This window comes from Macaca nemestrina, chromosome 3, assembly GCF_043159975.1.
Source record: "Macaca nemestrina isolate mMacNem1 chromosome 3, mMacNem.hap1, whole genome shotgun sequence".
In the NCBI taxonomy this organism is placed as follows: domain Eukaryota; kingdom Metazoa; phylum Chordata; class Mammalia; order Primates; family Cercopithecidae; genus Macaca; species Macaca nemestrina.
The window spans coordinates 24,774,217-24,799,072 of NC_092127.1; the positions used below are offsets into that span (position 1 = coordinate 24,774,217).

Below are 24,856 nucleotides of genomic sequence, written 5' to 3' on the forward strand. Positions count from 1 at the left end.
AGTTTAAAGAACACAGATTTGGCACCCCTCTGGTCTCATTCACCTCCCAGTGAATAAAAGATAGCTGTATATCAAGGACCTGTTCTGGTATGTAAACAAGCATATGTGCCACTGGTTATTGAGTTTTGGTAGATTTTGAGAGAATCTTTGCCCTTGCTCTGATAATCTTGAATGACGTAAAAGATCTGCAGTGGTAAGGGATGTATCGAGACTGTTCAGTCTTAAATGCCTCAATTAATATGAACAAACACTGGAAGCACAGACAGGTATCAGGACCATTTCTACCATACTATACTCAACACTGAACAATTCTTATACAAAGTAAGGACAGCCAGACATTCAAATCACTGAGTGTTTTATTGAACAATTAAGAAATGTATAACCATTTCATTACTTTACAATGGTAAAACCAATTTGTAACTTTTTCTGTGAATATGCGAATTTGTACTTGAAAGAGTTTAGACTTGTATTGAATGAGGTGTCTCTTGACAATCAAGTGGTTTTTTTTTTCAGTACAAAATATACAAACAAGTACGTGTTTTAAACATAAATATAAACATAAACATAACTGAGACTAGCTTATGTTTCTACTCAAATGCACTTGTGGAAAGTACCATTCATCTGAAAAGACACTTTTAATAAGCTTTGAAAGGAAGACAAATTCCACAGTATTGTCAGATTTTCTATTTAAAATTACATATATATTAACCCCAACCTTTCATTTTAGCAAAATAAGGGTTAATGGTTTATGGTTTCTTCTACTTTATAATGTTTACAAAGTAAAACTTCTACTCCAGATATGAACTTTTGGCCCAGCATGGTGGCACGTGCCTGTAAACCCAACATTGTGGGAGGCCAAGGAGGCGGATCCCTTGAGCTCACCAGCCTGAGTTTGAGACCAACCTGGGCAACATGGCGATACCCCATCTCTACAAAACATACAAAAATTAGCCAGGTGTGGCCGTAAATGCCTGTAGTCCCAGGTACTCGGGAGGCTAAGGCGGAAGGATCGCTTGAGCCAGGGAGGTGGAGGTTGAGCCTAGATCATGACACTGCACTTTGGCCTGGGTGATAGAGCCAGATCTCATCTCAAAAAAAAAAAAAAAAAAAGAAAGAAAGAAAAAAGATATAAACTTGTAAATTTCTTATCTGGAATTAACATAAAGTAAGAAAAATTCTGTGGCATTAAGCTAACAATCCTTCAATAAATACAAATTAAGAACATCTTAGCATCTGAGGAACAACTAGTTATCAACACAACTCAAATTTAGACCGGATAGTTTCTTTTTTGAGTAATCATATCCCTAAATTCCTTCTGATTTTTTATTTCCATGTCTCAGCATCTCGGGATGAACAACACCAAGACAAAGCCTAATAGGATGTTGAGCACTCATCTTTTAGATACAGATATCACCCTGAGTAGGACTTCATTGGCATAACTGTATTTTAGATGTCAACTTTAAGTAAGACTTTTTAAGAAATTATCTATACAAAATAATAGAGGATGTAACAAAATTTCAAAGGAAATCAAACATTGAGTTCTTATAATTACATGATGAGAAAGGTTAAAAAATGAATGGTTCCAGCCTGAGTTCAAGACCAACCTGGGCAACAGGGTGAAACCTCATCTCTACAAAAAATACAAGAATTAGCTGGGTGTGGTGGCACACACCTATAATCCCAGCCTATAATTGGGAGGTTAAGGGACGAGAATCACTTGAACTTGGTAGGTGGAGGTTGCAGTGAGTCAAAAGCGTGCCATTTCACTCCAGCCTGGGCAACAGAGCAAGACTCTGTCTCAAAACAAAAACAAAAACAATGGTTTCATTTGAACATAAAATGAACTACAATTAGGATTTCAAATGGACAACATTACTCATGAAATCAAGAAATCATACTTTCATAAACCTTAAAGCCTATCATAAAATTGGCAGCAATTAATAGCTTTTCTTAGTCTTTATCTATAATCAAAGAACCAATTATTTTCTCCTTTTTGTGCAAAGCCAAATGGTCACTGCAGTTGATTTCAGGTTGAGCAGTTTTTAGAAAATCACTCAAACATATACTTTTGGAGAATTATAGGAATATGAAAGCAACATTTTAAATTATTGCACCTTTTACCGTGAGAGAGTTGTAAGACACTAAAAGGTATTTTTCTTTTTAACCCATAAGAGAATAATAATGTGCAGGAAAAGATGAGATATTTTTGTTATGTAGGCAAACAATTTGGGCTTCAGATTGGAATCCTTTTGAATTTATGTTACTTTCCCTCTAAAGAGAAGCCAAGAAGAATAAAATCCTCTGAAGCTAATAAACCATCCCAGGTGCTTTCAAATGATCCTTTTTTTGTGTAGGAACTTCTAAGCAATCACACTGTTGGCATCATGAAGTTCTTTTGGGTGGCTGGATGTCTTTTCTTCACTCCTCTTCTTCTTCTGATAGATCCAGTAAAGTTAGCTAGAGAGATCTATATCTGAGAGGCAAAGGAAAAAGAAATACATCAAAGAAATACTATCCAGCACACCAATAAACACATGCTTCATTTTTTTTTTAATAATGAGTTATGGAAGTTTACCAGTGTTTTTCAGTGCTGAAAGCATCTTTATATATTCTTACTTTTCAACAGAAATGCAGCACCTGTGTGTCTTTAAAAGGTTGAATTTAAATTTTTATTTTATTTTATTAATTTTTTGAGACAGTCTCACTCTGTTGCCCAGGCTGGAGTGCAGTGGTATAGTCTCGGCTCACTGCAACCTCTGCCTCTCAAGTTCAAGTGATTCTCATGCCTCAGCCTCTTGAGTAACTGGGATTACAGGTGTGCACCACTGGTGTCAATGTTTCCCTAGGTAGGTTCTTTTTGGCCCCCTCCCGAAGACGTGAAGGCTGCTTCTTGCTTCATTTCTGGAAGTTTCCACCTCCTTCATATTTCACTTTCACTTCACATCTCACAGTCATAGTGGGGTGCTAACTATGACTAATTTAGCAATACAAATATGCAGATGCCTCTTCTGGAATCATCTCTCTCAACTCAGATTGCCTAAATTTGAACATAAAAATGAAATGGGGCCAGGCATGATGGCTCATACCTACTGGTGAGGCTGAGGTGAGAGAAAGGCTTCAGCACAGAAGTTTAAAACCAGTCTGGAAAACATAGCAAGAGCTCATCTAGAAAAAATATGTATGTGTGGCTGGGCGTGGTGGCTCACGCCTATAATCCTAGCACTTTGGGAAGCCGAGGCAGGTGGATTGCTTAAGCCCAGGAGTCTGAGACCAGCCTGGCCAACATGGTGAAACCCAGTCTCTACCAAAAACACAAAATTTAGCCGGGCATGGTGGTGCATACTTATATTCCCAGCTACTCAGGAGGCTGAGGCACGAGAATTGCTTGAAGCTGGAAGAAAGAGGTGGCAGTGACCCCAGATTATGCCACTGTACTCCAGCCTGGGCAAGAGAGCAAGACTCTGTCTCAAAAAAAAAAAAAAAAAAGAAAGAAAGAAAGAAAAAAGAAAATGATATATATATGTGTGTGTGTTTTGTAAAAAACAGATGAAAATGAGATGGATTTTTTTTGCTTATCAAACTTACAATATATACATATTTGTTACCCAGGTTGAAGCACAGTGGCACGATCTTGGCTCTCCACAACCTTCACTTTCTGGGTTCAAGTGATTCTCCTGCCTCAGCCTCTTGAGTAGCTGGGATTACAGGCGTGCGCCAAGACACCTGGCTAATTTTTTTGTATTTGTAGTAGAGACAAATACTCTACCATGTTGGCCAGGCTAGTCTTGAACTCCTGATCTCAAGTGATCCGTCTGCCTCGGCCTCCCAAAGTCCTGAGATTATAGGTGTGAGCCACCTCTCCCAGCTGAAAAATTGTTAAATAAATTAAAATGTTATACTGCACAATATTCTTAATTTTTCTTTCCTTTTTTTTTTTTTTTTTTTTTTTGCGACCAAACAACAAACCCAAGAAAATACTCATTTAATGCAGAGGAAGCAGTAGAGGAGGAAGAGAGTAACAAAAAAAGACATGAGACGTATAGAAAAGAAAAAGTAAAATTGCATAAGTAAGTTCGACCATATACATAATAAAATTAAACATGAACTTACTAAATAATCCATTCAAAAGGCAGATTGTGTCAGACTGGGTAAAAAAACAAACAAAAAACATGACCTAACCATATGTTCTTTGCAAAGGCATATTTCTGATTCAAAGCCAAAAATAGATTGAAAGTCAAAGGATGGAAAAAGAGATATCATGCAAGCAGCAAGTGTAAGAGAGAGCTGAAGTGAATATACTAATAATAATGTCATATTTTAAAAAATTAAGACAAAGCCGGGCACGGTGGCTCATGCCTGTAATCCCAGCACTTTGGGAGGCCGAGGTGGGTGGATCATAAGGTCAGGAGTTCTAGACCAGCCTGGCCAACACTTTGAAACCCCATCTCTACTAAAAATACAAAAATTAGCCGGGTGTGGTGGCGGGCTCCTGTAATCCCAGCTACTCAGGAGGCTGAGGCAGGAGAATCGGTTGAACCTGGGAGGTGGAGGTTGCAGTGAGCCAAGATTGTGCCACTGCACTCCAGCCTGGGCGACAGAGCAAGAATCCGCCTCAAAAAAAAAAAAAAAAGAAAAAAAAAAGACAAATTGTTACTAGAGACAAAGAAGGACATTTATAATGCTAAAAGGGTCAATTGAGGAAGATAGAACAGTTAAGAAGATAAATATACTTAAAAACAGAGCCCTAAAATACATGAAGCGAAATCTGGCAGAATTGAAAGGAGAAATAGATGATTCAACAATGGAATCAAATTAGAAATCAATAACAAAAGAAATCTGAGAAATTCTCAAATATATGGAAATTAACAACAGACTCCTAAACAACCAGTAACTCAAAGAAGACTCACAAGGGAAATAAGAGACTATTTTGAGATGAATGACAATGAATACTTAGGGAATACAGCTAAAGTAGCACTTGGAGAGAAATTTATACCTATAAACATCTATAGTAAAAGAGAAGAAAGAGCCCAATTGAATACCTAACATTTCACTTAAGACCCTAAAAATGGAAGAGCAAACAAAACCTAAATCAGGCAGAAGCAAGGAAATAATGATGATTATGGCAGAAACGAATGAACTGGAGAATGGAAAAACCATAGCAAAAATCTACAAAATGAAAGTCGTTTCTTTGGAAATAGCAACCAAATTGATGAACCTTATTTAGACTGACCAAGAATAAAAAAGACTCAAAATACTACTCTGAAATGAAAGAGAGAACATCACTACTAACCTTACAGGAACAAAAAATAACTATAAGAAAATAATATAAACAACTGTGTGACAACAAATTTGATAACTTAGATAAGATAGACAAATTCCTAGAAAGAGACAAATTCCTAGAAAGACACAAATTACCAAAACTGACTCAAAAAGAAATAAAAATCTGAAATAGATCTATAACAAGAAAAAAGATCGAATTAGCAATTAAGAAACTTTCCAAAAAGAACCACATGGCTTCACTGGTGAATCCTATAAATCAATTAAAGAATAATTAGTATCATTTTTTCCCAAACTCTTCCAAAATTCAGAAGAGGAGAAAACACTTCCCAAGTCATTTTATGGTTACCCTGATACCAAAATCGGAAAAAGACATCATAAGAAAAGTACAGAACAATATCTCTTATGAATGTAGCTGTAAAAATTCTCAACAAAATACTAACAATCTAAATTCAGCAACATATGAAGAACGTTGTGATTTAGTGGGATTTACCTCAGAAGTACAAAGTTAATTTAACATCCAAAAATCATTTAATGTGATGCATAATATTAATAGAATAAGAGACAAAACATATAACACATGATAATATATATACATATATATGTGTGTGTGAATATATATTTGGTTTTCTGTATTTTTTTTTCTTTTTTTTCTTTTGAGACAGGGTCACACTCCATTGCTCAGGCTAGAATGCAGTGGTTTGATCACAGCTCACTCAGTCTCAACTTTCTGGACCTGGGATCAGGCAATTCTTTCACTTCAGCTTCCTGAGTAGTTGGGACTGTAGGTGCATACCACCACACCTTCTTGGCTAATTCTTTGCATTTTTTGCAGAGATGGGGTTTTGCTGTGTTGCCCAGGCTGGCCTCAAACTCCCTGGCTCAAGCAATCTGCCCCCCTCAGCCTCCCAAAGTGTTGGGATTACAGGCGTGAGCCACCACACCTGGTCACACATGATAATTTAGATACAGAAAAAGAAGTTGACCAAAACAAACATCCTCCCTTCATAATAACAACATTCAGCAATCTTGCAATAGAAAAAAATTTCTCAATCCGATAAAGGTCATCTACAAAGACCCATAGCTAACGTAATACTTAATGGATGAAAGACTAAATCTGGGACCAAGAATAAGACAAACATGTTTGCTTGAACTACTTTGGAGGTTCTCATCAGGGCACTTAGGCAAGAAAAGAAAAAAGACACCCAAATTAGAAAGGAAGAAGAAACTACCTCAATTTGCAGGTGATCTTGTACGTGAGCTTGTACACAGCAAATCCTAAGGAACCTACTGAAAAACCTAAGAGAATGAATCAATAATTTTATTAAGATTTCAGGATGTAAGATCAATAAAAAATCAATTGTATTCCTATGCATTAGCAATGGACAATTCAGAAATGAAATTAAGAAAATTCCATTTGCAATAGCATCAAAAGAATAAAATACTTAGGAATAAATTTAACAAAGGAAGTACGAAACTTGTACTCTGAATACTACAAAAGCAATTAAAATAGACCTGAACAAAGAGAAATACATTCCATTTCATGGATCGGAAGACTTAATTTTGTCAAGATGGCAATACTTGCTACATTGATCTATAAATTTAAAACTATCCCTATCCAAATACCAGATGGCTCTTTGCAGAAATTGACAAAGTAGATGTAAATCTTTGTGACCTTCGATTAATTAAAAAAAAAAAATACATAATACCTAAAGAACAAGCTACCAAAGAAAACAGACTAATTTGACGTCAATAAAATTAAAAACTTTCTTGCTCCAAGGACAACACCAAAAAAAGACATCCACAGAATGGAAGAAAATATTTGCCCATCATATTTCAGATAAGGGCTTTGTATTCAGAATATATACATATATGTGTATCTTACAGCTCAACAATATAAAGACAAATAATCCAACTGAAAAATGGGCAAAGGATTTGAATAGCCATTTCCCCAAAGAGACACAAATATCCAATAAGCACGTGAAAAGATACTCAACATTTCGGTCATTATGGAAATGCAAATCAAAACCACAGTAAGATGTCACTTCACACCCTCTAGGATAGCTATAACAACAAGTGTTTGCAAGTATGTGGAGAAATTAGAACCCACATATACTGCTGGTGGGAATGTGAAATGATGCCACTCCCATGAAAAACAGCTTGGCAGTTCCTCAATGAGTTACACATGGAATAACCATATGACCCAACAATTCCTCTTTTTTAATTCCCAGAGAACCGAAAACATATGTTCCAACAAAAACTTATATACTAATGTTCACAGCAGAATGATTCATATTAGCCAAATAGCGGGAATAACCCAAATGTTCATCAATAGTTGACAGGACAAACAAACTGTGATTTTTCCATATTATGGAATTGTATTCAGTCATAAATTGGAGTGGAGTACTGATACATGCTACTACATGGATGGGCCCTGAAAACATTAAGTAAAAAAAGCTAATTACAAAGACCATGTATCACAGGAATTCATTTATATGGAATATCTAGAATAGGGAAATCTGTAGAGACAGAAAGTAGATTAGTGGTTGTTCAGGACTGAACAACTGGGGAGAAACGGGGAGTGCCTGCTAATGGGTATGGGGTTTCTTTATGGGATGATGAAAATGTTCTAAAATTGATCATGGTGATGGTTGCACAACTTAGGAATATAGTAAAAGCCATTAAATTGTACACCTTAAATGGGTGAATTGTCTGGTGTATAAATGATATCTGAAAAAAAATTAAACATACATATCCTCATAATTCCACTTCTAGGAATATTTTGTAAGAAAATAAGTGTACATATGTTCAAATATGTATGCATGCCTGTTCACTGCAACATTGTTCAAAATAGCATAAATAAATACTACAAAACGTAAATATTGGTCAATAAAGTCAAGATAAATAAATTAAGGCTATCCATACAGTGAAATGCAATCATCCCTCAGTGTCCCTGGGAACTGGTTCTAGGACTTCCCTTGGATACCAAAATCCATGGATGCTGAAGTCCCTTATATAAAATGGTGTAGTATTTGCATATAAATTACATCCAGCCTTCCGTATACTTTAAATTGTTTCCAGATTACTTATAATACCTAATACAATATAAATGGTATGGAAATAGTTGTTATACTGTATTGTTTAGGGAATAATGACAAGGAAAAAAGTTTGAACATGTTCAGTACAGATACTACCATTCTGGTTTTTTCCCCCAAATATTTTCAATATGCCATTGGCTGATTTAATGAAAAACCCATGGATATGGAGGGCTGACTAGACTACAGTGTCATTCAAAATGACATTCTTAATACCTAGGTGACGGGTTGATAGGTGCAGCAAACCACCATGGCACACGTTTATCTATGTAACAAACCTGTGCGTTCTACACATGTATTCTGAAACTTAAAGTAAAATAAAAATAACTTACTGTTTTCATATGTACAAATAAATACATCTAAGTAAAAGACAAATCAGTAAATGGATTTCATATGTTTAAATAATGTGTATATATGTCATATTTATACACATATAAAAGTAAATTAGATTTAATGTCATTTAGATGCTAAGTAAAAGACGAAGCTGTAAATGGTTTTCAAATGTGTTTAAATAATGTGTATATATGTCATATTTATGCACATAATTTTTGTATATATAAAAATGTTGCTATTAGAAAAAAATGTGAAGACAACTAGTATAAAATTGAACTAAACTCCAGCACAATTTTGACATAAATGAAATGTGATACCTAAAGAACTCCAAGCCCCCACATACCCCCCACCCTCACCCCCACTCCCTCCCCACCCTCACCAAGGTTACTTTGGCCAGTGTAATAAAAGAAGTTATTGGGAGGCTGAGGCAGGAGAATCGCTTGAACCTGGGAAGCAGAGGTTGCAGTGAGCCGAGATTACGCCATTGCACTCCAGCCTGGGCAACAAGAGGGAAACTCCGTCTTGAAAAAAAAAAGTTATATATGGTACACACACACCCACACATACATACACACTCAAGCGAAGTGACATTTAATCAAAATTTTCACTGAGTAGGAAAAAGGTGAAGAGTAGGAAAAAAGCATGTCTAGGCAGAAGAAAACAATGTGTAAAAGCCCTGAAGTGCTAAGGAACATGACATATTTGACAAACTCACAGAGAAGCGCCTTTGTGGTTGACATTCAGAGTTTTATTTCAATTGTAAGAGTAATGAGAAATCACTAAAGGACCTTAAGCAGTATAGACGCCATAATACAAAGAATGGATAGAAGAGAAGCAAAAGTGGAGGTGTGAAGGTTGCTGCAAGGTAAACAGTAGTTGAGCTTATGTGACGTGAACTGGTGACAAATTGGGAACTGGGAGACTGAATGTGTACAAGTGTACAATGGCCAGATCCTATATTAATGCTTTGACCCACAGACTGCAGCAATCAGCCCAGGAAGCCGAATCACAACCTCTGCAGCAGCTGATCCCAGATGGTCAAGATTTGGTCAAGAACTACTAGTGTCCTTTCTATCCCTCCTCCCCTGATTCTAACTTAGGACTAACTGAAGAAACCACATATACTCCCCAAATTAAATAGGATATCCTGCTTCTAGATAGCCTGCCTTCAGCTTTCCCAGGCCAACCATCTCCAGTCACATCACACCTAAAGCCTTCCCTGTTTCTCACAATGAAGCTTTCCAGATTCTCTGCCTGTCTTGGTCCCCTGCCAAACTCAAGTGATGCTGGCTGACTCCCTTGCTATGTAAACTCTGAATAAATAGCCCTGGCTTGATCTCATTTGAGTGGTTGTCTTCTATTTTTCTTTTTTCCCTCAGGAGTATCATAATTAAGTGTAAAGCTGTAATTGGGGCTAAAGGAATGGATGAAACAGAGCAGGAGAGAGAAGAGATACATTTTATTACACCTTGAAGGGTACAACAACCTGCTTAGGGGCAGAGGGTCAGCTGAGGACTTAGTGGAAATAAGTATGGTGCCCTGGAATTGAAGGGAAGGGACTTTTGCAGGCCAAGTAGCCAGCTGCTAAATTCTGCTGTGAAATCAGGAAGAAGACTAAAATTTGTCAATTAATTTAGAAAGATCAGACTGGGCACAGTGGCTCAAACCTGTAATCCCAGTACTTTGGGACGCCGAGGCAGATGGATCACCTGAGGTCAGGAGTTCAAGACCAGCCTGGCCAACATGGTGAAACCCTGTCTCTACTAAAAATACAAAAACTAGCTGGGTGTGGTGGCGCATGCCTGTGATCCCAGCTGCTCAGGAGGCTGAGGCAGGAGAATCACTTGAACCCAGGAGGCAGAGGTTGTGGTGAGCTGAGATAGAATCATTGCAATCCAGCCTGGGCGACAAGAGCGAAACTCCATCTCAAAAAAAAAAAAAAAAATTAGTAAGATAAGGATAATTCTAAAGGAGATGTAAGACAGATTAAAGTGGATTTAGATGTGAATGCAAAATAATGAATCGGGGACAATGAGTACAGAAAAATCATGAGTATTGACAGAGGGGTGTGTGGATGTGTATATGTGTGTCTTGTTTGTTTTAATATATAGGCTTATCACCATTTAAACTTTCAATTTGACATGATGATCCAGAGAAGTAAAGGTGTAAGTGGCAGCTTGAAATTCCTAAGAAATCTTAGGGAGAGAATGGGACCCACAGCACATATGAAGGACTGGCCATGCCTTCCGTGATACCAAGAAGGAAGAGGAAGATGGGGGTGGGTAAGGGGGGGAATGGATTAGATGGGATTTATGCTAAAAAGAAATTTTAGATTCCTGAACAACATGGTAGAGAGCAGCTAGTTTAGCTAACTATGGAAAGAATTGTTACACATTTTGTAAGGAGAAATCAGTTTTTGAAATGAAGAAAACTGGCCGGGCGTGGTGGCTCACGCCTTTAATCCCAGCATTTTAGGAGGCCGAGGTGGGCAGATCACCTGAGGTCAAGAGTTCGAGACCCGCCTGGCCAACATGGTGAAATCCCATCTCTACTAAAAATACACAAAAATTAGACGGGCGTGGTGGTATGCACCTGTAATCCCAGCTACTTGGGAGGCCGAGCCAGAATTGCTTGAAACTGGGAGGCAGAGGTTGCAGTGAGCCGAGATCGTGCCACTGTACTACACTCCAGCCTAGACAACAAGAGTGAAACTCTGTCTCAAAAGAAAAGAAAAGAAAACTTTGAAACTCTAGAACATTGTATACATACTTTGTTCAGACGAATATACAATTATCTTAATAAATGTTTACAATATAAACATCACTATATTTATGTATTTGATATATAAATGTATAAGTAAATATATTTATCATTAAGGCACCATAATCTTTTTTTTTTTTTTTTAAGGCGGAGTCTCACTCTGTCTCTCAGGCTGGAGTGCAGTGGTGTGATCACAGCTCACTGCAGCCTCAACTGCTCGGCTCAAGCAATCCTCCCACCTCAGCCTCCTGAGTAGCTGGAACTACAGATATGCACCACCATGCCAGCTAATGTATTTTTTGTAGAGACAGTGTCTTGCAATGTTGCTCAGGCTGTTCTCAAACTCCTGGTCTTAAAAGATCCTCCCACCTCAGACTCCCAAAGTGCTGGGTTTACAAGTGTGAGCCACTGTGGCCGGCTGGCATCATAATCTTTACAGAAAAGTTTTATCTCATCAGTAAATTAGTGACATTAGGGATTTCCTCCAAGCATGACCTTTGGACACTGGGCTGTGATTAATTTAGAAAAGAGTAATTTTCTGTATTTCATTTAGCTTTATGCAATACGTCCTGCAGATATTTCAGCCCTCACAGGAATGTCCCATATTTAAGGCAGTTCTTGGGCCATTCATATTAAGCAAAGGTTTGTACCTTAAGCTTTAGGGGCTACATCTTGTCTTCAAGGAGCTCATATTTCAATACTGACAAAAATCTAAAGAAACAAAGTCGAATGTGATAAATGGCTTTAAAAGCTTACTGCTAAAAGTGCTGTGACTGTTAGGAGGATTGAAGATTATTTTAAACTAACTGAATTCAGGTGGGCCTCATGAGGAAAATGGGATTTATGAGAACTCTCAAGGAGGCAGAGAGTTTGGACTTGATGAGAGAAGGAATTCCTAGAAGAGGAAATATCTCCACCACAGAGATAGAAAATCATAGTTCCATCCTAGAAATATTAGAAAATAAATCTGAAAATGTGTGTATGTGTCTAGTGAGAACAAGTATTAAATTTATTATATTAAATTAAAAGATAATAAGTAAAAGCTTCATTTCATTTCATCTTTCTTTTTTGTTTTTCTTTTTTTTTGAGACATGGTCTCGCTCTGTCACCCAGGCTGGAGTGCAATGGCGTGATCTTGGCTCACTGCAACCTTTGCCTCCTGGGTTCAAGTGATTCTCCTGCCTCAGCTTCCTGAGCAGTTGGGATTACAGGTGCCTGCCACAACATCTGGCTAATTTTTGTATTTTCAGTAGAGATGGCATTTCACCGTGTTGGTCAGGCTGGTCTCAAACTCCCAACCTCAAGCCATCTGCCCGCCTTGACCTCCCAAAGTGCTGGGATTATAGGCATGAGCCACCACTCCCAGCCTATTTTACTTCTTTTAGCAACATTATGAGGCTGGGCATGATGGATCACACCTGTAACCCTAGCACTTTGGGAGGCCGAGGCAGGCATATCACTTGAAGTCAGGAGTTCGAGACCAGTCTGGCCAACATGGTGAAAACCTGTCTCTACTAAAACTACACAAATTAGTTGGGTGTGGTGGCGCAAACCTGTAATGCCAGCTACTTGGGAGGCTGAGGCAGGAGAATTGCTTGAGCCCAAAAGGCAGAGGCTGCAGTGAGCTGAGATTGCACCACTGCCCTCTAGCCTGGGCGACAGAGCAAGACTCCATCTCAAAAACAAAACAAAACAAAGCAAACAAACAAACAAACAAAAACACTTATGAAGTACCTGCTGTATTGCAGGCACTTTTTTTGGCGGAAGATACAAAGATAAGTAAAACCTACCCTCGGGCTTCAGGGAATTGACAGCATGCAGAGGGAAGAGGGGATGACTGCAGTCTGTTAACACTTTCTAATGCCAGGCGTTAAGGATTTTAACAGAAGTATGTAAATAGTGCTCTGAGAGCAAAAGTGGGCATATCTCTTGTAATTAGTAGGGGTATTAAAATCAGAGAAGGTTTCCTAAAGGATGAATTATACTGAGAGCAAAAGTGAAAAAATTTTCCTTTTAGGTAAAAGCATAGCTTGAAGAACAGCTAAGAGGTGAAGAATGGACCGATTTTAAAGTAATAATAAGTCACGGCCGGGCGCGGTGGCTCAAGCCTGTAATCCCAGCACTTTGGGAGGCCGAGACGGGTGGATCACGAGATCAGGAGATCGAGACCATCCTGGCTAACACGGTGAAACCCCGTCTCTACTAAAAAAATACAAAAAACTAGCCGGGCGAGGTGGCGGGCACCTGTAGTCCCAGCTACTCGGGAGGCGGAGGCAGGAGAATGGCGTGAACCCGGGAGGCGGAGCTTGCAGTGAGCTGAGATCCGGCCACTGCACTCCAGCCTGGGCGACAGAGCGAGACTCCGTCTCAAAAAAAAAAAAAAAAAAAAAAAAGTAATAATAAGTCTAACTACTATTTATTTAGCACTTACTATGCGCCAAGTATTGTTATCATAGGGTAAGGGCCATAACACGTTGCATCTTATAGATCTGGAAGTGGAGGGAAGCTCAGAGAGAATAAATGACTTACCAACAATGATCACAGAGAGTGAGCTATGTGGCCAGAGCTTGAATCCAGTTGGTCCAAACACAGTCTTAACTCTTATGCCCTCTGGGGCAGGCAAGGGGGAAAGAATCAGGAAACAGATGAAACTGGAAAGGCATATGTTGTAAGGTGTTGTTTGTCAAATTATTGTTATTATTTTGTGTTCCATTTGACCTACAGCGGGATAACTGAGATCAGGACTGAAACACATTCACTGGATTAAGAAGGAGGAAGTCATAATGAACCTTCCCCAGAAAGAAAAAGGGGAGAATGTGTTGAAAATAGTTGGGAGGAAAGAAAACAGCTGTCTTTTCCAAAAATGTGGCTTTGAAGAGATGAAGAGAACATGGGTTGGTCACTTGAGAGCACTATGGAGTCAATGGTGGAACTCTTTTCTTTCTTTCCTTCTCTTCCTCCCTCTTTTTCTTTCTTCTCTCCCTCTCTGTTTCTTTCTTCTCTCCTTCCTTCTTTCTCTTCCCCTTCCTTCCTTCCTCCCTCCCTCCCTTTCTCTCTCTCTTTCTCTTTCTTTTCTTTTCTCTTTCTCTCTCTTTCTTTCCCTGTTTCTTTCCTTCTTTCTTTCCTTTTTTCTTCCCTTCTCTTTCTTCTCTCCCTCTCTCTTTGTTTCTTCTTCTCTCCTTTCTTTTCTCCTTTCTTTCTTTCTCTTTCTTTCCCTGTTTCTCTCTTTCTTTCCTTTTTTCTTCCCTTCTCTCTCTTCTCTTCCTCTCTTTCTGTCTTCTTTCTTTCTTTGTTTCATTTCTTCTCTTTCTCTTTCTTTCTGTCTTTGTCTCTTTCATCTGTCTTTTTTTTTAAAGATAAAATAGATCAGTGTTGACATATTGAACATTCTGGGGGAGCAAGGGAGTATAATTGCTAGATCAAGGTACTTGAGGTTAGGGAGATTACCCATATCCAAGAGAGGTATCTTTTATTGAAAGACTAGGGTCCACATACAGTGGCTCATGCCTATAATCCCAGCACTTTGGGAGGCCAAGGTCGGAGGATTGCTTGAGCCCAGAAGGTCAAGACCAGACTGGCAACAAAGTTAGACCCTGTCTCTACAAAAAATCTTAAAATTAGCCAAGCATGGTGTCATACACCTGTACTTTCACATACTTGGAAGGCTGAGACAGGAGGATAAACTGAGCCCAAGACTTTGAGGCTACAATGAACTATGATCACACCACGGCACCCAGCCTGGGTGACAGAATGAGATCCTGTCTCAAAAAAAAAAAAAAAAAAAAAAAAAAAAAGACTAGGAAGGGAACACAAAAGAAGCATTGTGGATGTAGATGTCTGTAGCTTCAGGGTAAGGTTGGATTTCCAGGCTTAATGACCTCCTATTTCACCATGAAGTAAGAGGAGTAGGAGATTAAGAAGTGTAAAGAAACTAGAGGTTATTAGTTTGAAATAATAGTTGAATAGGAATATGAAGTGCGGAAGAGTTCTTCCCAGAGAACCCAGCTAAAGTTGGAGATTAAGTGCTCCACGAAGGTAGAGATTCTATGCTGAAAGCAGAGTTGGGTTTCAGTTAAACTCAAGAGGTGGAGAAAATGGAGTGAGAAGGATGAAGATGCTAGGATAATTGCAGGAAGAGTTGGGAAGCAGGGCAGGTTTGGTTAAGGGGTTCAGATGCTCATGACTGAAAGGGGGTAAGAATAAGGCAGAAAATAGGAAACTAGAAGTAAAGTTTGAATAGCAAGTGAGGGTGACAAGAGAGTGTTAGCTGGACTTAATTAAAAATAATGTATTAAAAGATACTTTTTCCAAAAATCTTTTCATAGTCATTACCTCTGGAACATGAAAATGGGCAATAGGGTAGGATGGGGAACTTGTACTTTTGACTTTACATTCTATGCTGTTAGAAATATATTCTACACCATGAACATGTGTTACAATTGTTATTAAAAAGCTAGCTAGACCGGGCGCGGTGGCTCACGCCTGTAATCCCAGCACTTTGGGAGACCGAGACGGGCAGATCACCTGAGGTCAGGAGTTCGAGACCAATTTGACCAACATGGAGAAACTCTATCTCTACTAAAAATACAAAATTAGCCGGGTATGGTGGTGCATGCCTGTAATCCCAGCTACTCGGGAGGCTGAGGCAGGAGAATCATTTGAACCCAGAAGGTGGAGGCTGTGGTGAGCCGAGATGGCACTATCGCACTCCAGCCTGGGCAACGAGAATGAAAACTCCGTCTCAAAAAATAAAAAAAAAAAAAAAAAAAAAAAAGTGAGTAGAGTATATATTGATGGGGTATGTAGTTATCTAGAGTACATATTAATTAAGTAATTTTTTAGAGATAGGGTCTAGACTGGAGTGCACAATCATAGCTCACTGCAGCCTCAAACTCCTGGGCTCAAATGATCCTCCCTGGAGGCCTCAGCTCCCCAAACAGCTAGGACTAGAGGGACACGCCACCATGCCGTGCTAATTTTTTTTTTTTTTTTGGTAGAGACAAGATTTAATCATGTTGTCCAGACTGGTCTTGAACTTCTGCACTCAAGCAATCCACCTATCTCCGCCTCCCAAAGTGCTAAGATTATAGGCATGAGCCACTGGACCTGGCCTTAGAGTACATACTTATAGATAAAAGCATTGATGTGGTGAGATTTTACTATTGGAAGGGAGAAGTCATTCCAGTCTTAAGTCGCGACCTCATTTTCCACTCTAGGGCCCTCACATTAACCTGTAGACTTGCATTTCCTGACACCCCTTCTCTTGCTCTCCTTCACTCTAAATCACTTAGGACTGAAGGTGATGCCAAAATGTTTTTAAGAAAAAAATCAAGGAAATGAACTGCATACAGCATGGATTTTTCTGCGTAATTAATTCAGTTGCGTAGGCTGGGATCATTGAGGATGACCCTAGGAGGTGGAAAAATTGACTGAGTAAAGATAATATGACATTCCTATTAAATGAGCTAAAGGTCTGAACACTCTAATAAAGGGTTCATCTGGAAAACTTTCAAAGTCAATTGTTTACCTTACCTATCCTTTTACGAAGTCTTACTTGATCCTAACTGATCAAATAACCACATGTGATTTTATCTAAAGCATCCAAAAAATTAGAGGGGGAGAAATGAAATGGGTGTTTTGCCTTAGAGTCCACTACCTAGGTTTACAGTACATTGACCCAGTTACCAAAGTGCCTTTGTTGCAAAACATATAAAAAATGGGAAAGTATTTAGGACAGTGAGAATTATGTTATCAGATCTGAAGGTAGCACTTGTTATTATAGTGCTGGTTGAGCAAGGTCTTGAAAAATCATCTAATGTTTATCTTACATTAACTCTTACAGTAGATTCCAACAGGTGACTTTTAAGCATTCTTCAAAGAACTGTAGCTGGAATGTAGAACTAGTCTAAAACTGAGAAAATGGATGCTGTAACCCAAGCAGTTTTATAAGTTATCAGTCAACTTTTGTAAAGGGTTGCTATTATTAAGTAGTTTGCAAAGCTTTAATTACATTTCCTTTTGGTTTACAAACTTGATTTATAAGTCAAAATTTCCCTCAACTTTAAAAATTCAAATTTCACTACTCATGCTTACTTGTAACACTGGTTTTTATGGTATGTGATTTGAGGATAATCTGTGGTTATCTAAAGACTTGTGTTTATATTTTGAAAGGTGTCTTTCTTTGTATATGCAGGAATTCTCTTGCTATTGTGAAATGCGTCCTCTCCTCTTTGTTATTTATGAAGGAGTGCTGGAAAAATCTGGGGTGTCTCTATTCCTCTTAAGCACAGATTTTTACCATTGTTTTATACATGACACTGAAATGCCCTGCTGGAAACATTATCAACACACACCAAAGGATATTTTAACACAGAAAATCTTTTTAAAGCATGTTTCAATCACCATTCATTGGCTTCTCAGTAAACCTCCTACTGTATCTTCCTGGATTCCTCCACCAAAGCTATTTTTTGTATTTTGATAACAAAGATTAATTTGTTACAGATGTAGGCATAGAGAACTTGACATTTTTTGTCTCAGTCCTTTTGATAAATGTTTCTTACTAAATTGCTCCTCCTTCATTTAATTTTCTACTACAGGGCTTTCCCTGGCTTTGAAAAGCATGCATTAAACAATAGACATAGCAACTGTTCTTTCCACTGAATGAATGGAACCATAAAAGCTACTCTACAGGCCAACTGAATAAGCTAATTTAGCCATTGCCTGTGTATGTTAACCAGATGAGGGATATTTCTGTGACATTTTTTAAGGAAGATATATCTTTAATGAATTAATGAGCTTGAAATACTTACAATGGAATGCCAAACTGTGTATTTTTTAGTATGAAGTAACTTAAACTTGGACAGTGTTTGAAGTTAGCTGATTCAAGCAGTATTACCGGTAATCGTGGTGGTGTAAAAGTATTTAGCAAGTGTAAAAACAAGAAAAGGGAGGTGCAAAACTCTACCAGAATTTATCCTTAAGATGTGACTATCAAGGTCACTACTATTGGTGAGACTGGAAAGCTGCCATTTCATTAGTGTTAAGTTTACTTTATCTATTAAAGGAAATATTTTCGGAAAAAAATAAACCCTGAGGGCTGGGTGTGGTGGCTCACATCTGAAATCCCAGCACTTTGGAAGGCCAAGGCAGGTGGATCACTTGAGGCTAGGAGTTCGAGACCAGTCTGCGCAACATGGGGAACCCTCATCTCTACAAAAAATACAAAAATTACCCAAGAGTGGTGGCACACGCCTGTAGTCCCAGCTACTTGGGGGGCTGAGGTGGGAGGATCACTTGAGCCCGGGAGGTTGGGTCTGCAACGAGCTGAGATCACATCATTGCACTCCAGCCTGGGTGACAGAGCAAGACCCTGGGGGAGAGGGGAGAGTGGAGAGGAGACAGGAGTTGAGGGAGGGGGAGGAGAGGAGGAGAGGAGGAGAGGAGAAGAGGAAAAGAAAACCCTGAAGTATTGATGGTAGTTCATTGATGGTATGATGTTGGGTGAATACGTCCAAATGCTTTCATACACACTGGGCTTAATAGGGGAATCGGCTTATTCTGCATAACATCCACAATAATATTAGCCCCCATAGAGCTGTTACTCAGATTCAACAGTTATCAAGATTTTCCTACATTGTCCTCGTCTGTCTAATTTTCTTCCTTAGCTATTAAAGTAATTCTCAAAAGTCATGTCATTCATTTCACTCTTTCATTTATTGGTATGCATCTCTAAAGTCTTGACATCGCCATAAGCCATTATCACATGTTACCAACTGTGAAGAAACATTCTCTGGTATATCTAATTTGGAACATCGCCTAAGTGTAGCAAAACTATTTTTGGTCAGAAATACCTCAGGGGAAGGGTACTCGTGAATGGAGAGGTATACATCTCCTCTGAAGGCAATTGTGTTTGCGCAATTTTCTTCTCATGGTCAAATTAACTGAAGGAAAAAGAGAGAAACATTAAGAGCATTTTTCAGAGGCTTAACTGTTGTTTAATCTAGACAATTCAAACATATTTTGGAGCCAAACTAGACTGTGGTTATTTGCAATTTGTTCAAATGTGATTATAAAATTAAAAATCAATGTGATGCATATACAAAAGGGGTGTTCCTAACAGTTAATGTTAATAGCAAGATCTTCTTTTACTCTTATTTATTTTTCTATTAACATCGTTAAGCAATATAGCAACATCTTAATAGTAATATCCTCCTCCTTTTACATGATTTTTTCCTAAATACTCCTAGATCTTTTTTTATGTAGTAAATTAATCACAAATATTTTGTAAGAACATTGTCCAAGCTACTCTGTATTTCCGAAAAGTATAAATGGTTTGAATACTGACTGCCATAAACAATGAGAAGGGATCAAGCTGCTTTCTCAGAGTTGCTGACTTGGAACTTTTTCTTATTTATGTAAAAGAACAGATCGGGGACATCATTTGAAATAAACTCACAGTGATCAAACTTCTAATTCACTAAAAAGCAAAGTCTGAATTTTTAACAAGTAATGCATCACTTTCTTTTCTAACTGAAGAAGTATATTATCAAGTGAATAATCTAACATATTTGGATGTAAATATTACCATCTTTTTATTTAAAGTTGGGTTTGTGGTTTTCCTGAGTCAGAAAACTTTAACTTTCTAATTTTTTTTTCCTGTTCTTTTCTTCCTTTTTTCCTTCCCTCTTTTCTCTCTTTCTTTCTTTCTTTTTAACTTACCAGTTCTTTGAAATCTTAGCTATTTCAAAGAAAGGTTTTGAAGTAAATGTACATTAGAATACTTTTGTGTACTAAATTTCTGTTAGTTAAGTACAATACAGTTGATATCATCTTTGAAAATGTGTCAAGTAAATTAATATTATGTATCTTTACCATACATATTTTTGATGCTTTTTAGCTCTATAAGCATAATAATAATAAAAACTGCACTTGTTTTAAGTGACATTCCTAGTTACATAATTAGAAATAACAGCTATTGAAATTTTAAAATTTCATCTGCATTTTGTTGCATTATGCTTTTTGTATGTTAATTCAGTCCCTACTCCGGGCAGCAACATACTTTTTAAATAAACTGCTTTGGAGTTTGCATTTTACCTAAAAATCTATAGATTTATTTAGCTTTATAATGAATAGACGAACATTTCTGTTTCATTTTACTTGTAAAGACAACATCATCTGCAATAGCTTAGAGATCTATTTTCTTTGCATTTAGAAAAAATAGTGGTAAAATACTTATCATTTCGAAGTTTGGCTGTTAATATTGAAATAATACACCAGGCCGGGCGCGGTGGCTCACGCCTGTAATCCCAGCACTTTGGGAGGCCGAGGCGGGCGGATCACAAGGTCAGGAGATCGAGACCACGGTGAAACCGCGTCTCTACTAAAAATACAAAAAATTAGCCGGGCGCGGTTGTGGGCGCCTGTAGTCCCAGCTACTCGGGAGGCTGAGGCAGGAGAATGGCGTGAACCCGGGAGGCGGAGCTTGCAGGGAGCCGAGATCGCGCCACTGCACTCCAGCCTGGGCGACAGAGCGAGACTCCGTCTCAAAAAAAAAAAAAAAAAAAAAGAAATAATACACCCAACAGGATAGACAGCATACTTTCAAAATCCTACACATTTATCCCCAATACTACTAACTGCAAGCACAAAGTGGTTTTCAGATAAACACAATCACGCTCAGAGACCCAGGGATGCAAAGAGGCAAAACAAGTTACTTGTACAAATACATCAAAGACCTACCTGGTCTGTGTCCGCTGATAAGGAGAAGACTCATAATAAAAATACAAAATGCAAAAAGGAATTGCTGAAATTTCATTTTCCTACCGCACAGAAGTGGAGCAATGACTCTCAATGTAAACCGAACGATCTGTAAGTAGTCTGTGCAATATCCGTGTGGCTGTCTTCACATTCTAATGCCAAACCTCAGAGAACTGCCAGCTGTGTTTTGCAGGAAGGTTAATGATCACATCAGACAAGGTTGCCGGTGCTCGGTGCTGTGGTCAGAGCCTCCCTCAGCCTCAAACCCCTCCTCCATTCCTCTTCTCCTTTCCCCTCGGCCACTCCCCTTTATTTCCATAAGCAAATATCGGTGAAATAAACCATTCAAGCATGCTCTAACTTTAGTGGTAGTGTACTCTGAAAGCTCCAAGAAGAGAATGACTTAAATCCAATCTGGATATGAAGAAATACGTAAAACGAGACGTGACACTGCCTCCTCCCCTTACCATTTACATCTGTTTAAACTTTACCCATATTGGTCCCACGTGCAGAAACCAGTGGAAATGACAGGAAGTCTCTCTTTTGTCTTCTTCGGAAGGAATTCTGAAGCTCTAACATAAGAGTCCCAAACGCTTTGTGGCAGAACATGTGCTGAAATGCTTTATCTTTACCAAACTTACTACAAAGTGGTGCCTGTTTACACTAACTCTCCAAATTGCCTCATTCATGTGGGTTTGTATCAGTAAAGATTTTGGGAATTTAGAATGTTTTGAAATAAATCTGCAAAACACTTACATTTATAGGAATATTTTGTAAAGTGCAATTTTAAAAGTAACAGAGATTATTTTCATCTGCAAATGTCCGGATTTTAAAAAAGGAAGTTAAGGCAAGCCACAAACTCATGAAATCTGTGTTTGGTTAAAAATTTATATGTGGTGGAATACCAGGCTAACATACCACAGTCACAGAAATTGGAGATGGAGAAAAAAAGCCTTAGTTCATCTCCCAATGAATTCAGAAAACACAAAAACAGTCTAGCCTTGTCTTTTGCACACATGCACCAAGATCTCTTTTTGTTTCAAGAGCTCCCTTATATGTCAGATATAGCTGTTATAAATGGAAATGACTATACTTATTATGTAAGTATAATAAATTCCATTTATAACAGTTATATCGAACATATTTTAGGTAAAATGCAAAATGCCAAAAGAATAGTGTAGATATGCCCTGAAACACAAGGACAGCCAAAGTACTAACTCTAAAGCATGTGTAATTTGTTTTGAACTGTTAGGAATTTTGTTGTATTTGGCTTCTTTCCACTTGGGTAGTTGATACATAACCTTGGGCTTCCTGAAGTTTGCATTTAATGTACAATTTATCTTGATTTTATAAGTCAATCTGTAAATTTCCCTGCCTGTCTAGTTAGGCATGGAGTTTATAGTAGGTAATGGCATACAAAAATTCTTAAAATCTCTTTATTGAAGTCTTGAGAATATATTGACCTGTTTGGGAACTAGAAGCATAGTGTTAAAGTGTCCTACTTTACCATGCTGTACATCGTTTCATAAAATCAATGGAATATAATAGAGTTTGAACTCATGATATAAAACTGACTTATGAATGGCAAAGAGTTTATTCAGATTTTTAAATCCCTCCCCCTTTCCCGCCCCAGTCTTCTTAGTACAGCACTCAGGAAAACAGCATGCTAACAAAGTTGAATGTTAAATCAATAAGAGATCAATATAGATTTTGGCACTATATTTTCAGGCCAACTTTCAAGTCTATTCAAAGGTGTAGTAGTGAATCTTCTTTATAGATAAGATAGAGACTGACCACAAACAGCAAATATTGACTAACATTTTTATATTTCATTACCAGGTGATCAACAATGAATTCCTAGAATGTCAGTAATATACACCGGGGCTGTGGAAGATACAAATCTCCACTGATCAGGACAGAGCACACTGTTATACTTAAGTCATGTAACCACATAGAACATCATTTTTCTCACTAAAAAAATAGATACGATAAAATACCTGGATCTCTACCTGAAAGAGTGATTATGTATTAAACTCATAAAAATTTAGACATGATTTATTTACATGTTTTAAAATTATTCTTTCCAAAAAACAAAGAAAAAGATGTTGCTTAACTAGTTGACTTTTGGAGTATAGTAATAACATGATTATACAGTCAATGGGCAAACTGAAATGTTAGACATGGAGGTGTAATGAAAAGTGATCCAGCATTTCTGTGGAATGTGAGTCAACAATAGCAATAAATCATTCATCTTAGTACTGAATAACTAGGTGTGGAGAAATATTGGTAGGAAAATGTCAGAACAATGCAACTGGCTCTGCAAACAGCACTTTTAGCCTGCAAGTATAAGAGAACAAGGAATCTTCTTTGTTTACATGAACACAAACCTAGACTTCCACCCTACAGACAGCTTTTGTGAGGGAGGCAAGCACTGTGCCCAGGGCCAAATCCTATGTTAAGTGTGTTGCATATGTTACTTCGCATAATCCTCCCAAAAAACACTCTGAAGTATCATGCCTCCCTGTTTACTAGATGAGAAAACTGACAGCTGAAGAGGTGTAGCCTCAAAGGGCTAGATGACTGGAAGAGGAATAGATGGGATCCAAATTCCATAATCTCAGCCCTCAAACATTTTGCTATCCTCCCGTTTAAGGCCCAAATCCTGGTTCTTATTTAAAAAAAAAAAAAAAAAAAAAAAGCTATTGAAGCTATTATAAAACAAAAGATAAGTTAACAATATATTTCTTGTACAAGGTTGAATATTGTGCCCCGTAAAATTTATGTCCATCTGGAACCCAAAATGTGGCCTTATTTTGAAATAGGGTCATTGCAAATGTAATCAGTTAAGACTGAAGTCATACTGGAGTAGGGTGGGTCCGAAATCCAATATGGCAGCTGTCCTTATAGGAAAAGGAAGAGACAGAGACACAGAGGGAATGGTGGGGAGGAGCTCTGTGATGATAGAGGCAAAGATGAGAGTTATGCTGCCATGAGCCAAGGAACCAATGCCAAGGATAGCCAGCAACCACCAGAAGTTAGGGGAGAGGCATGGAACAAAATCATCCTCTGAGTTTCCAAAAATCAACACTACTGACACTTTGATTTTGGACTTCTAGCCTCCTGAATTTGAAAGAACAAATTTATGTTGTTTTAAGCCACTCAATTTGTGGCTCTCTAACAGCCCTAGAAAATCAACACATTTCTGTATCTACATATATTCTATAAGGATATAAATATTCTCTATATAATACAATAAAAATACATTTATTTTATAGTAGTATACTATATATGCCAGCTATTTAACAAATGTTATTTTGTTTACACATCATAATTTTACGATGTAAGCTCTGTCTCCATTTTACAGAAAAGGCAGCAAACTCAGAGGATTAAGTGATTTGACCCAAATAAAATCGCTTATAGCAAAGTCAATATGAGGCCCGTGTCTTTCAGTCTTGGGCCTGTTATCCCTTTGATTTGGATCTTGTGCCCCAACTTTTCCTAGGAGATCCTTCCCAATTGATCTCATCTTTGCCACTTGCATCTTCAGTCTTTCCTTCTTTACTGCATCCCACTCTCCCTGTAAAAATACTCTTTCCAACCTAAAATTTCTCTCCCGTTGCCCATTATCATTCATT

The 24,856-nt window shown here is 38.0% G+C and overlaps 1 protein-coding gene across 1 annotated transcript; it reads right to left on the minus strand.

The window, feature by feature from the left end:
- Positions 1 to 384: 384 nt before the first annotated feature.
- Positions 385 to 21,586, minus strand: LOC105466731 (apelin receptor early endogenous ligand). The gene is made up of 3 exons (XM_011715848.2): positions 21,204 to 21,586; positions 19,316 to 19,405; positions 385 to 2,473 (listed from the first exon to the last, which is right to left on the minus strand). The coding sequence occupies exons 1-2, from the start codon at positions 21,277 to 21,279 to the stop codon at positions 19,317 to 19,319; spliced, it is 165 nt and encodes a 54-aa protein (XP_011714150.1). The 5' UTR covers positions 21,280 to 21,586; the 3' UTR covers positions 385 to 2,473; position 19,316.
- Positions 21,587 to 24,856: the final 3,270 nt, after the last annotated feature.

Bases quoted from the DNA above. Each gene is read 5' to 3' on its own strand.
- LOC105466731 (XM_011715848.2), bottom strand. From the start codon at position 21,279: ATGAAATTTCAGCAATTCCTTTTTGCATTTTGTATTTTTATTATGAGT. The intron at 19,406-21,203 runs GTAGGTCTTTGA...TTTTTCCTTCAG, and splicing joins TATCAGCGGACACAGACCAG to TTAATTTGACCATGAGAAGA.